Raw genomic sequence first — 14704 nt, forward strand, 5'->3', positions numbered from 1 at the left:
ATCAAATATAATAACTATGATCAAGCTGGTCTTTCTGATCATGTCCTGAACACTTTACATAGAACTGAGTGGAAAAGCACCTGTTGTTTACATCACACCAAAACATGATATGAACATAAAGTTAAGGAGGCCTGTGAGATTCTTATCAATCACCCTAATCTTAACAATAATGATGGTCTAAAAATCCCAAGCATATGGAAGGCACATATTCTACCTATCTTAACCTTTCTCTCTAAGAGTTAATTATAAATAGGACCATAGGCAATCCAGGTTCCTAAATCTAGTATAACAATTGTCATGTTAAATTAGGACATCATTTTTACTGTAACAAAACTATCTATATGAAAGAATGTTTCTCTGATGTTGTTTTAAATAGAATACAGCTTTGATGTAGTTAATTTATTTTATTTCATTCATTTATTGTAATTTCATTTTATTTTCACTATAGGTCAGGCCAGCAGAATAACAGTTGATCAAATCATTGTCTCTGTATATATATATGTGTATACTCCAGATGATAATCTTAATATGAAAGTCAAAACGTCAGGAAATTAAAATAACTATTTATAGCACGGTTGCAGAGTCCATAATTTGTGTAAAACGAATGCTGATCACTGTGTAACACTAAAGGAAAGGGTTTGCCCTAGGTAAATGTAGGAAGTTAATATTAATTTCAAGGTGTTCCATATGTACTGGCTTTTTAGTTACATACATATTTAATATACATTTTTTTTTGTCTTGTTTATATTTAAATCCCTTCTGCATTTAATCCATTGATCGTTTGTTGAAGTTCTGCAGAGTTTCCTAAAAGAATAATGTCATCCGAAAATCACAGGTGATTGAGTTCTTCCCCATTTATTATAATTCCCCTATTTTTCCATTCCAGATTTTTAAAAATTTCTTCCGGAACTGCTGTAAATAGTTTAGGTGAAATGGCATCTCCCTGTCTAACTCTTTTTTTATAAGAAATTTCATATTTGTTTTTGATTTTATATTTGCAGTTGAATTTTTATATGGATGATAAATATATCAATATAAGTTTTTTTTTTTTTCTTTTCTTCAATTCCTAGCTTTTTTGAAGGCTTCTAAAATAGCTAATGTTAAGATTAAATCAAATGTCTTTTCAAAATCAATAAAGGTCAAACCTAAAGGTTTTTGGTATTCATTCTTGATATGCCTTATTACATATGGTGCCAAAATTTATGAATCCTCATTGTTCTGAAGGTTGGCAAAAATACGCATTTTGTTTTGTATTCTGTTGGTCATGATTTTGTAAAAAGTTTGTATATTGTTGAAAGGATGCTGACTAGGCAGTAATTTTTAATAATCTTCTCTGTCTACATAAAATATATTTGATAACACAAGGAAAGGAGTGAATAGTATTTCTTTAAAGGCCATATATTTCAACCTGAAAATTACAGGTCGAAATATATGGCCTTGAATAAATATTATTCACTCCTTTCCTTGTGTTAGTGCATGTGTTTTATGAAATCTTGTGGCACAAGTATCTCTAAATCAACATTCTCTGTCTCTCTTTTTTAATAACTATAATAAGGATATAATTATTCTAGCTCTTTGGTTTCTCTTTTGTTTTAAAGAGTATATATAACTTTTCCTTAGCAGAGTCATCGACTAGTTCATTACTGTAAGATGGGGTTACTTTGCTCCTATCGGTCAAACTTTGTTCCAAATTGGCAATAAGTTTTCAATTGACTCTGGAAATATATTTACTATTTGAAATGATGCACTTTTTTTTTTTAAAGGATTGTATTATAGTTCGCCCACCATTTGTAGGTCTCTGCTTCACGTCTTGCCAAGAATCATGCTGAAGGGGAGAAAGAAATGAAGGACATCCGAATTTGTCGCCAACATGCGAAATCACGTGCTTTATAGGTAAAATTTTCCGACTGTTATACAAGCAACATAGTTAACTACAATAATCATAAAAGAGAAGTTAATTTTCCGACCGGTAATAATAAATAACTCATCCCACAATACGGACTGATTACCCTATTATCGGAATGGATTCTCCTTTTTCTGACATGTGCAGAAGTGTCGAAGGATCTCTAGGTGGGCAAACTATAGTATTAGAAACACTGCTGTACCATACTCTCCCTGCTCATATTAGCTTCTACAGGAGCTCTAATTCTCAAACATCAGCAGAATTGTGTGTTTGGTTAACTAGAAAAATTTGCTTGCCTCAGCAATTTATTATAATTTTTTTAAGGTAAGGCATATATAATTCTTTTCCTTAATTCCTCTAGTTTTATCATATCTAAGTTTTTTCTTATTTTATTAACATTTCTTGACTTTATAGAACATTAATTTACTTCATAGCCAAATGCCAAATTTTAATTTTCTGGGGATACTTTGCTTCACCTGTTTTGAGTTTACAAGTGAAACAAAATATCTCCACTCAACATTATTTTTAACCATTTGATTCATTTCAGGATCTTATTTATCATTTCATTTCATTACTTAATTAATTTTATTTATTTAATTAATAACACCATACTTGAAAGAATAGGTGTACTCTTAATTGAAATAGAGAATAATATAACAATAAAATTAATATCCTGCTATGCTCCAACATCTGTAGCTGATAATCAAGAAATAGAAAATTTTTACATGAATCTTGAATAGGCATTAAATTACAAGTCAACATACACATTCGTTGGTGGCGACTTTAATGCCAAAATAGGATGTGGAAAAGAAAATGAAACGTTTATAGGACCACATGGCCTGGGAGAAAGACATAGAAGAGGAGAGAGATTAGCTGAATTTGCTGCAGCTGAACAACTCTTTATCATGAACACTTTTTTCAACAAACGCCCAGGAAGAAGATGGACTTGGCAATCACCGAATGGAGACACAAAAAATGAAATTGACTACATTTTAACAGACTATAAAAGACTGATACAAAATGTTGGTACAACAGGTGAAACATCTTCAACATAGATTCTGACCACAGACTCCTCAGAGCCATTATAAGAATAGACCACAAAAAAGAACAACATATCAGGGCAACATCAAACCACAAAAGACAACCCAAACAAATAGACTACCAGAGGAAGTACATAGAAAAGACTGAATGGACTATTAAGAACTGTTACATAAATGATGACTATACTGACTTTATTAATAAATTCAATGAGTGCAAGAAAAAATGAGAAATTCCTGTGAAACAAAAGAAAAGAGAATGACTCTCACCTTAAACTAAGAGCTACTGAAAAAGAGAAAAGAACTGAAGAAATCTGAAGAAAATTTTCTAGAATATAAAATTATCTGTAAGTTACTAAGACTAAGTAAAGCTTTCAGGATATAAAAACTAAGAGAAGCAGTGCAGGCAAAAACCAGCCTGAAAAAAAATAGAGAAAGACTTAAATTTTAAACAGTTTAAAAGTCCATCTGCTTTACAGGATCAAAATGGAGAAAAACATACTAATAGAAAAAGGATAGAAGAAATTGTGCAGAATTTTTATAATGATCTCTATGCAACTAAGTGCCAAGTTTCAGAACCCATCATTCCAAAACCAAGCAATATACCAGATGTAATTTCAGAAGAAATAGAACATGCCCTTAAGAAAATGAGTAAAGGTAAAGCCTCAGGACTTGATCATGTTAAGGCTGAAGAAATCCAGCAAGGTGGACCAATTATTTTGAAAGCCTTGGCTGCCAGATTCATGTGGTATTTCAAAGAAAGAAAGATTCCAGAGGAATGGAAGACCTCATAAACCATACTTCTATTCAAAAAAGGGAACAAGGAAGACATAAAACAACTATCGTCAAATCTGTCTACTCTCTCACATACATGAAATCATGAACAGAGTAATAGTGAACAGAATCCAAAACACTCTCGAAGACAACTTCAGTAGAGAGCATGCAGGATTCAGAAGAGGCTTCTCCACAATAGACCATATCCAGGTCATTTCATAACTAACAGAAAAATGCAGATAATAGCGAATCCCTCTATGTTTCCTCTTTATTGATTTTAAAAAAGCATTTGATACCACAGAACACAATGCAGTCATCAGTGCCTTACTGGAAATAAATGTGGATCCTACTTACATCCACATGATAAAAGAAATTAACAAAAATCAGACCACACAAATAACCCTATTTGATCAACCTATAAATATAGATATAAAGAGAGGAGTCTGCCAAGGCGATGTGATCTCCCCAAATCTATTTACCAGCATTTTAGAATACATTCTGAAAAAATAGACCTAAACAGGAATAAGCTTAGATGGAAAAACTAAAAATCTTTATGTTTGCCGATCTAGTACTGATATCCCACAACCCAAAAGACCTAGAAGAAATGGGTGAAAAAATATACACAAACAGCAGTAAGATAAGCTTAGAAATGAATCTAGAAAAAACAAAATGGATCAAAAACATCTACACAAGTGACAGTCACCTATGTATTGATAACATCCCTATAGACAAGTTGACTCCTACAATTACTTGGGATAAACAATAAAAATGAATAATGATTTATCTGAAGAACTAGCAAAAAGAAAGAAAGCTGCATGGCTGTCATTCAACAGACTAAAAGAAACACTTACTGATCCAAATCTTGACATCTCTGCAAAGGCAAAACTATTTAATTGTGACATACTTCCATCACTTACATATGGATCAGAAACATGGAACACGACAAAAAAAGAAGAAGAAACTCTCAGAATAACTCAGCGTGCAATAGAACGCAGGATTTGTAACATCATAAAAATGGAACATGTTAGAAACACAGAATTAAGAAAGAGATCAGGCATAAAAGATGTGGTAACTGTAGTATATGAAAGCAAAATGAGATGGGCAGGTCACATAGCCAGACTCAGAGATAACAGATGGACATATAGAATACTCAACTGGTAACCAAGAATAAAGAGAAAAGCAGGAAGACCACCTACAAGATGGGAAGATCCACTAGTGAAATCTATGGGTATAACATGGAAGAGAGAGGCTCAAGATCGAGATCGTTGGAGGCATATTTGTGACCTGCGCTCATGGAGAAATCCTGAGTGAAACACAGGTCCATCAAGGTAATCAAGGTAATTTATTTAATTAATTAACTGGCAGTATATTATATTCACGTATGAAGGTGAATATTTTCCGGGGCAAATTTCAGAAATAAATAAGGAAGAAGCAAAAATAAGCACAATGCAGAAATCTGTCAAGTCCTGGAAATGGCCTACACCAAAATATGAAATATTTTATCCTTTAGAGGACATAATTTGTCCTATTAAACCCCCAAAAATGATAAATCGTAGAGGCATTTTTCTGATGCCGAATTGGAAAACATTTGGAATCCCTGAGCCTAAAGTTCTTAATTCCAATTTTTTTTCTTTTTTTGCCACAGTTTATGTATCTGATTTTTAGAAATTACTATATATTAATTTTGCATTAATTTTTACACGTGAATTCTAAATTTTTCAATTTTTTATGCTGTCATTTCCAATTTTTCTTTAAAAAAAAGCAATTTCAACAATTTTGTATGCTATTTTATGTTATAATAAATAAAGGTTGTATATTATTATTTTGTGAATAGTCTTACTTTGCTCCATTCCCATTATTCCATCTAAATTAGTAGTTTTTACTAGTTAGTGCAAAGTATCCCCATCCTAGGGTAAACATTGCTCCAACTTTTTGAAAAAATAAAAGAAGGAATAAAACAACTGTTTTCACAGAAATTTTACATAATGACATTCAGTATACTCTGTACATTAAAAAAAAATACATTTCAGAAAATAAAGACCTATGAAAACATTATTCAATATTCCATTTTATCTTTAAGGAATATTTATTTTGTTCCATGGTCAACTCACTTCTAATTCCTTTTAGACTCATATTGTTTTCTATTATCATAATTCTGATTTTCCTTGTTCTGAAGTTTCTGACTTCTAGTGTCACCCTTTTACTTATTGTTTTACATACCTCAGAGAATTCTATTCTACTTATTTTGTCTCTTCTCTTTCTGAGAAAGTTTAGGGTTTCTTTGGATAGTTTTTTTTTCATCCTTGTTGTGGTTAATTCCACCAATCTTTCTGGCATTATTTAGTAGGGTCTTTGTTATTATTGTTATTCAAGTCTTCATTCATATCAATATTATGAAACTTTTCTTTTAACTCTTTTTAGAAGATCCGTTTCTTTTCGATTTGGTAAATCAACAGGGTCTTACTTTGAATCAGATTCTATCTTTCAAATCTTTTGTTTGATTACAATTTTTGATGTCATTAATTTATGGTCACTATCTGCATTGCAACTATTTATCACATCAGTGTCTTGGACAATATCTATTCTGGTTAAAATATAGTCAATTTCATTAAGCACCTCTAGATGTCCATTTCTTCCTTTTTTTTTTTTTTATTAAACTTTTTTTTTTTTTTTTTGAAGGTATTCATTATATAGTCTTCTGCTTGTTTTTGTTTGTTTGGTGTTTTATTGCACAAGAACAGCTATGGTCATGCTGCACCAATAAATTATCATAGCAGTATACAAGATCAAAAATAAAACTTAACATGCAGATATAGATAAAAATGTATATAAATGTTTGGATGTACAACAACATGTACATCCAAATTTTTGGACTCCCTATGGGACAGCACATCAGCAGACATTTAGCTGAACTGTTCCTAGCACACATAGAATCACTCCTACTCAACCCCCTCCCACCAGCTTCACCTTTTATGGCAGATACGTAGACGATATTCTATGTATTGGAGAACCAACACATATCACCACCTTACAGGCGTCCCTTAACGATTACAGCAACAGACTAAAATTCACCATAGAAACTAAACAGGACAAATCCATCAATTTCCTAAAATTGACATTAGTCAGAACAAACAGAAAAATAGCCACAAAAATATTCCACAAACCCACACATATCGGAAACTACCTCCATTTTAATTCATACCATCCTTATTCGATTAAAAATTCAGTCATCTTAACACAATTCATAAATGCTTACAAGTTTACAACAAGCCATAATTATCTCAACACAGAAATAAAGAAATTAACACAATTTTTTCAAAATCAGAATTACCCAACACAACTTATAAATTACGCCAACAAAACAGTCAAAACCAAACAACCAAAACAAACTTCCCAACACAAAAAATTATCAAACTGCCATACATCCAGAACACATACAAAGCCTACAAATACATTTTCAAACACACTGCCTATAAATTGTTCACCACAAACCAAAAATTGGCAACACTTCTGAAACCTACAAAACCTCACACACATAGAGAAATATTAGAACACCACAATGTTGCTTACAAATTTCCCTGCCAAAAAGACTGTGATGTCACCTACACAGGTTCTACCATCAGGTCTTTATGGACAAGACTACAAGAACACTTCCGTGACTGTAACATCCCTATTCCAAAACATTTAAACAATAAAAAAATGCAACAACCAAAAGGAAAGCAGGATACAAAGTACAGGAAAAACTGAGATAGCAGACCCCGCAAATCGACAAGGCCATAATATTAGACATACAAGACAACAAAGCAATGCTTAGAATATCGGAAACAATAGCCATAAAATGTGAAGAAAACTCAATAAACATTCACCGACCCTACATAATCTCTGAGAGTTGGAAGCTCCACAACATAAAAATTAGGTCATGACTCCGACCAATAGGAGACAACACAAGTACACCAAAGACAGAAACACCTAACTGACATGACATAACATCCACTTCTCCCACGAGCTCTGAAGACAATGGTTGTCGAAACGGCTTACACCCCATCACTCCCACCCCTGACTTTTTCCCTTAAATCCCCCCCTCTTCCCCAAAAAATAATTTCTATCTTCAGACCGTTCCCCCATCCTCTTCCCAAAACGCTCTCCACCCAACCTTAATAATAATAAAATTTATACATATATTAAAAAACCCAGGTTTTTTCAAATAATTCCCTAACATTACTCTACCCCTACTTCCCCCCAAAAATTCCCCTTCTTTTAACAGCTTAACAGCACATGAAGGCACATCGTCAGAATAAGGAGACAGAAAACAACATCCAAAAAAAAAAAAAAGGTATGTCCAAAATTTCTCCTATTTTTATTCTTCACATATTAGTTTCATAACACTTCAGTAATGCCCTAGAATTTTTTGGGTAAAGAACCAATGACATTGTAAAAAAAAGTGGGGGCACTCCTGAACTAAAGTAGGCTATATTAGCCATTAAAATAATAGTATATAAATGTATTTCTATAAAGAATCATGTACAAAAACAAGTATATAAAAAAAAGGATAAAACCAGGTGTAAAATGATCAATGTAAAAGTATAAAAATTTCATAAAATGTAAAATAAAAAAAAAGCATAAAAAGGGTATATACAGAAAATGACTGTATAAATTAAAATTGCAGAAATTATTTATATATGGTAAAAGATGCTGACTGTCTAAAAATTTAAAAATAACAGAAACATACATTGGACTGTGCTCATTCATGATAGGACAGCCCTCCACCCCCCAACAAGAAGGAGTGTGTGAGATGACTATGACCTATGCAGAACCAAGCAAGTACAACTTCCTCTGTTCAAACAATGTGCAGACTAGATTGCCAAAATTTAATTTAAGGTTTAATTTGGGAGAACTTGTAATTAGCCTTTCTATTCCAAGGTGATTGCCACAGGAAGAGAAGTTTTTGTGATGTGATAATCTACTGGTAATCAGTGTATGGTCAGGCAGAGGGTGGATTTAAGAAATGAGCTGACCCAGCTGCAGTATCTGCAACCTTGTATTCCTTGATACCAACATGGCTTGAAATCCAATAGAAGTGTATAGATTAGTGTAGCTTTCATAATTAAAAGAGAAAGTGCTGCATTTGAGAGAGCACTGGATGTTTTCATAGCTCTAGACTTTTTATTGCCTGAAGAGAACTTCGTGAGTCTGAATATATTATACACCTTTGGAAGTGATGTAATCTGATGTATTTCAGTGCAAGCTCTATCACGTACTTCTGCCATCTTTCCAGACAATGCTGTCTGGAAAGATGGCAGAAGATCCCACTAGGTCCTCCAATTTCCATCTTTGTAGACAGGCTGTTGGAAGTTTTTCCACTTGGTTATACTATAAATTAAAGATGCCAAGAAATTATATTTTTAGTTTAATCCTTTATGCAAGTGTAAGCAAAGAAAGCCCTGTCTTGAAAATACTTCAGATGCAAACTTCGTTTGCTTACACTTAGATAAAGAATTAAACCAAGAATATAATTTCTTGGCATCCTTAATTTATGTGTAGACAGGGCCAAAATCAGAGTATTCAATTCTATGAGTTTCAAAGAACTTGTGGTAGACAACACAACGGGTGGAAATTTTTGTAGCCTGTTGAAAGAAAAGTTACATGCTAGTATGTAGTTTTAAGGACTGCTACAGTGGAAATGTGTTTAGTGGCATCAGGCCTATGTTGTCTACCACAATATCTAAAGCCTGTAGGAGAGCTTTTATTTGCAAATCAAATGGTTTTTATGGCAGCCTGTTGCGAGTTATAAAGATTCTCGCATTTTGGACAAAAGATAGATAGCCACGTGGGGTGGTCTGAAATGGATTTTATTTTTGCTGCATATAACAGACAGCTATTAATGTCGAAATGATAAAGTGGTTTCTTTTGCCTTGATGTAAACACTAGGAATAGGTGATGTTCAAAATGCTCCAATTGCAATTCTGATGGCTTGGTGAATAGGGCCATTGCAGATTACTCTCCCTAGCAAAAGCATGGACCTGCGAACCATAATCAAGTTTTGACCTTATCAATGCAATGTACAAAAGGAAGCAAAGAACATCTGTCAGCATATCAAAAGACAGAAGACAGAGTGCGTAAAATGTTCACTGCTTTACGGTGCTTGTCTCATAACTGACGTATGTGAGGGAGGAAACTGAGTTTGCTGTTAAATATGAGTCCTAAGAACTTGGGTTTTGGTGTAACAGGGATTAATGGTCCTAGTCAGTTTTGGGTCAGGATGAAGACCATATGCAGCAAAGAACACAAACTTTCTTATGCTGTGAAAAATCTGAACCTATTTACAAGCACCCATTTTGTGGTCAACGAATTGCTGCAGCTGTTTTTCTATGACCTTCATATTATATGAATGACAGAAGATCATGAAATGCAATCTCTATCATTTAAAAGAACAAAGGACTCAAATCCTCCAATAGCATTTGGGGGGGGGGAAATAACATGAAAAAGAAAATGAGAGAGAAAGAAAAGGAGAGACCAGTCTAATGTTATCTGAATCATGATATTTGGAAGTTCTTAATCCATTGATGCAACTTAAAAGATCTTTATTATGCCAATAATAAAGATAAGCATTATGCAACAATGTACATGCTGTGCATGATGTGTGCAATACTGTTTGCACAATAACAAAAACTATTGTTTATTTAAAATACACAAACTTGTTGTATGATGTTTTTTCCTGATGATGCTGTCAGCCAATGGATACCAATACATGTAAAATCATGGTATTTGGACAATCCAAAAACAAATGTTTACAAATAGTGTTTAATGCACCGTGGTTCTTAAGGAACATATAGTTTCACTGAGAAGCCAAACCCCCGAGATCAAAACTTTCCTACAAGAAAAGGTTGCAAAATTCTTTGCAAATGCTGCTATTCATTCTAACCCACTAATCTGACATGTGGTAGAACATGATGAGCATGATTTTGCAAAGTATAAACATCCCCAAAAAAGTAACTGTTAGCATGCTTATTTGTTAATGATATTTCACATGAACTGAGGGATCTTCAGTTGTTTTTCTGATTATTTATGCAAAGTAGGAGAGAATTTTAAGGAGTGTTGCTAATGCTAATTCCCTTTAGCAAGATATGAATGAGGTTGTAGTTTTAACATTAGTGTGTGCATGGCATATCCTATCCTATTCCCTCAGCCATACAGCTGGTGGGGAGTAACTATATGCTACCATACTAGGGAGATGATTGTGAGCAAGGTGGTTTCCCATTGCCCTCCTTGCCGTAGTCTATTTTATGACTGTAGCCGTGTGTGTTCACAGGACCAGTTTGCCTGTTTTGAGAGATGAAAAACCCTCACCTCCGTATGAGACTGGTTAACTCAACTTTACCAAAAGAGACCAGATAAAGGTTCCTCACATCACTGACAGGAATCGAACCCAAGTCTTTCCAACCAAAGGGGCTTTGTCTATACTGACTGGGCTATAGAGGTGCATGGCACATATTAATGTTAAACTATTTTAAGTGCAAGGATGTAGGGCTATGTACTATATTGATGGAACCGTGCTTCACAAAGCGGATGAGTTTCAAGATCTAAGAGTGACGGTTGAAAAGTTTAGAGGGCACACCACAAGTATTGCAAAGACTACATATTGCAATGCTGTTGCACTGACAACCAGGGATAATGAGATGGATGTGTCCCTGTAAAGCACTGGTCAGTCTGCATTTCAAATTTGGTCACTTTTTTGTGACCAAATTTGGTCACAAAAAAAGTGACCAAATTTGAAATTCGTTACCAGAAGAGTAACGAAAACAACATCAGGAATCTGGAGTGTTGGTTATGGGGAGAGATTGAAGGAATGTAAATTGCTGAGTGGATAGGTGGAAAAGAGGTGATATGAGAGAGATTTAAATTAGTGAGGTGATTTTATCAAATTAATGCAGAGGGGGATTATTATTAAAGGAAAAAATTGGATGTCTAAAGGAGAAGAATGAGAGGAAATATCTGGACATTGTGTAAAGTTTTAGCGAAGAAGATGCAAGGAGTAATGTTTTTAAATGAAGGGTGATGCATGAATGGAATGCATTACTAGAATGCACTGTGAATGCTGGGAGCATTAAGACTATAAATTTATGTACTATAGGTTTCACAACTTTTCATGGATGGGAGACATAAAAAAATAATAATTAAGGAATCTAAAGTTCAATGTGATAGATAGGTTGCTAATTAAGTGGACCTCCCACAATAAGTCTGCTGACTCCATGGAGGTTGCTGCAATAATAATAATGATGATAAAATTACTGATCTGTCAAATTTTCTATATATGGTTTAAGAAATACGAAAAGCCCTCTCTGCTGTTTCCTTCTTCAGATTGTGTAATGATTAAATAGAATAAATAGATTTTTTTTTTAATAAGGAATCAAATTTCTTTATCATGACTCGAAAGTGCAAATTAAAAAAAACTTACTTGATGCAACTGATGAGTTTTCTGCACTACCACCTTTTGATACTGATGCAGAACCAGCTCCTGAATCCCCGACAGATTTATATTTTGTACAGTTCTTTGGAACGGACTCCAAACATTTTTCATGGCAGTTGTAACCACAATCAATACATCTCATACCTACCAATATAACAAAGTTAACTATAATAACAGGATGAAAATCACACCATAATTCACTCAACAAAATTCCCACACAAATCAAATTTCAAACTACAGGAAGACTGCTGTATTTGTCTAATGAATACTATCATGGATATATATATATATATATACATTATTCAACTGCAGCAAGAAATCAATCAGCATGCTGGATGGATAATTGAAGGATTGATTAACTGAAGGTTCAATTATTTAATCTCTCAATTGTATGAGAGATCATGGTATGTGTATATACAGGGTGGTCCAGAAGTACAAACAGTAGTAATAGTAGTGGTGGTGGTGATGAAGTCAGAGAATCCATAAGTAAAAAAATTTTATTGCCAGAACATGACATACATGCAAAGTACTTGCAGAAGCACATAATTAATTAAAATAAATCAATTGTGAATTAATAATCAAAATAATCAATTATAAAATGATAATGAAACTATACTGGTTACTGTTCCATCAAGTGCCCATTATTTTTGGGTTGCTCTGTGTAGGAATGTAGAAACAAAATTATGAAGTAATTTTGTTTCTACTTATGTATATTGTATTCATATAACTAAAAATGTATTTAATAATTAAAAACATGTTGTTATATTATAAATGTTATAATTGTTTTATTATAACTTCTCACAAATTGCCTTTGCCTGAGAACAGATTTGCCAGTGTTGCTAAAATTTTATAAGGGGTATGTAGGTACTGAAAGTTTGGGAAACACTAATCTAATGAAAAGGATCTAAATGTCTTATAATGAGGTAACAAACATACAAGGGTGGTCAGAAAAGTTCTCGGCCTACTAAAAATGAAAAAATGAATTTATAATTTCAAAATAATTTTTATTTTTCAACATTATCTCCCTTAAGACTAATACATTTATTCCAGCAATGCTCCAGCACCATTACCCCTTCCCTGTAGTGGTTCTCAGTAAGACCTGCAAAATATCCCTCTACAGCTGCAATCACCTCTTGATTCGAAGAAAAATGCTGACCAGCAAGGAAGTGTTTTAGTTTTGGGAAGAGATAGAAGACAGAGGGTGCCAAATCTGAAGAATAGGGGTGGATGTTCCAACAATTCATAGTGTAGATCCCTTAATTTTCCCATTGCCAAAACACCTTTGTTGGCAGGTGCATAGTCCCGATGAAAAATGATTTTTTTCTTCTGCAAACTTTTTTTCTTCTTTTCTCATGAATTTTTTTGTCTAGACTGGTTAAAATATCAGAATATTCCCGGTTATTGTTTTACCCTTTTCAAGATAATTAATAAACAAATTGGCTTTAGCATCTCAAAACACCGATGCCATGACCTTTCCTGCTGATGGAACCAACTTTGTCTTCTTTGGAAATGAACAGCCGGCTTCTGACCACTGTTTTGACTGCTGTTTGGATTCTGGTATGTAATGGTGAATCCAAGTCTCATCCATAGTAATAAATCGACGCACAAAATCAGTTTTATTCTTGTTAAAATGCTCCAAGCAATGTTCAGAGATTTTCATGCGAGTGTGTTTTTGATCTGCTGTGAGCAAGCAGGGCACCCATCTTGCGCAAAGCTTTTTCATTTGCAATTCTTCATGCAAAATATATCCTCCACGTGGATCATTTTCAAGGCTTGTACAGCCATGTTTAAACTCATTTCTTACATGTCGAAAATGAAGGAGAAGAGTGCCCACAAACTTTTATGAACTTTGAATGATTTTTTTTTTGGTGTTAAACCTTCTTTTACAAAGAATTTTATAACTGCACAATACTCAATTTTATCCATTTCAAGGGATACAGACAATATTTTTGCTTCAGACAGCTATATAAAACAAACTACTTGATAGAATGACTTGCAATTTCACATGGATGCTTACAACACATGTACCAACTTAGGGAAAAAAAAAAATCGTGCCAATAGTGTTGCCATCTATGGTCAAGAACTTTCCAGACTACCCTCGTATTTCATATATGTTTGTTACATCCAATTTCTGTTGATATGCTCATATAATTAATTGCATATGCAAGGAATTCTGTGTATATATTGCAAGAGATAGGGGTGATATGTCCTTTAATAATGGTACACATTTAATTTTAATAAAGTTGCACTGAAGAAAAAGCATAGATGTTTTATATTTACCTGTAACAAAAATTGCCCACAATCTTAGCAACATATAATATATGTGACTCTACTGTTCCAAGTCAGCATTTAGTAGTCTGTATTAATGTTTTATGAAGATGCATGCAATTTTTCTGATATGCTTTTATATGCAGTATTATATTACAGTATGGTAAGGTAGACATGTTAGCTGTTTGGAATTACAGCTGAAGCAACTATTCAAACATGATTTTGCAAATGGCTACTTTGTGTATTAAAATCCAA

The 14704-nt window shown here is 33.5% G+C and overlaps 1 protein-coding gene across 1 annotated transcript in view; it reads right to left on the bottom strand.

Moving 5' to 3' along the window:
* Positions 1-14704, bottom strand: part of Sbf (SET domain binding factor) — a 631948-nt gene that overhangs the window by 55679 nt on the left and 561565 nt on the right. Inside the window, 1 exon segment of the mRNA XM_090414822.1 lies at positions 12170-12325. Coding sequence (XP_090270948.1) covers positions 12170-12325 — 156 coding nt within the window.

Source organism: Typopeltis vanoorti, chromosome 25 (assembly GCF_054136105.1).
Source record: "Typopeltis vanoorti isolate ZY-2024b chromosome 25, IOZ_Tvanoo_1.0, whole genome shotgun sequence".
Classification (NCBI taxonomy): Eukaryota; Metazoa; Arthropoda; class Arachnida; order Uropygi; family Thelyphonidae; genus Typopeltis; species Typopeltis vanoorti.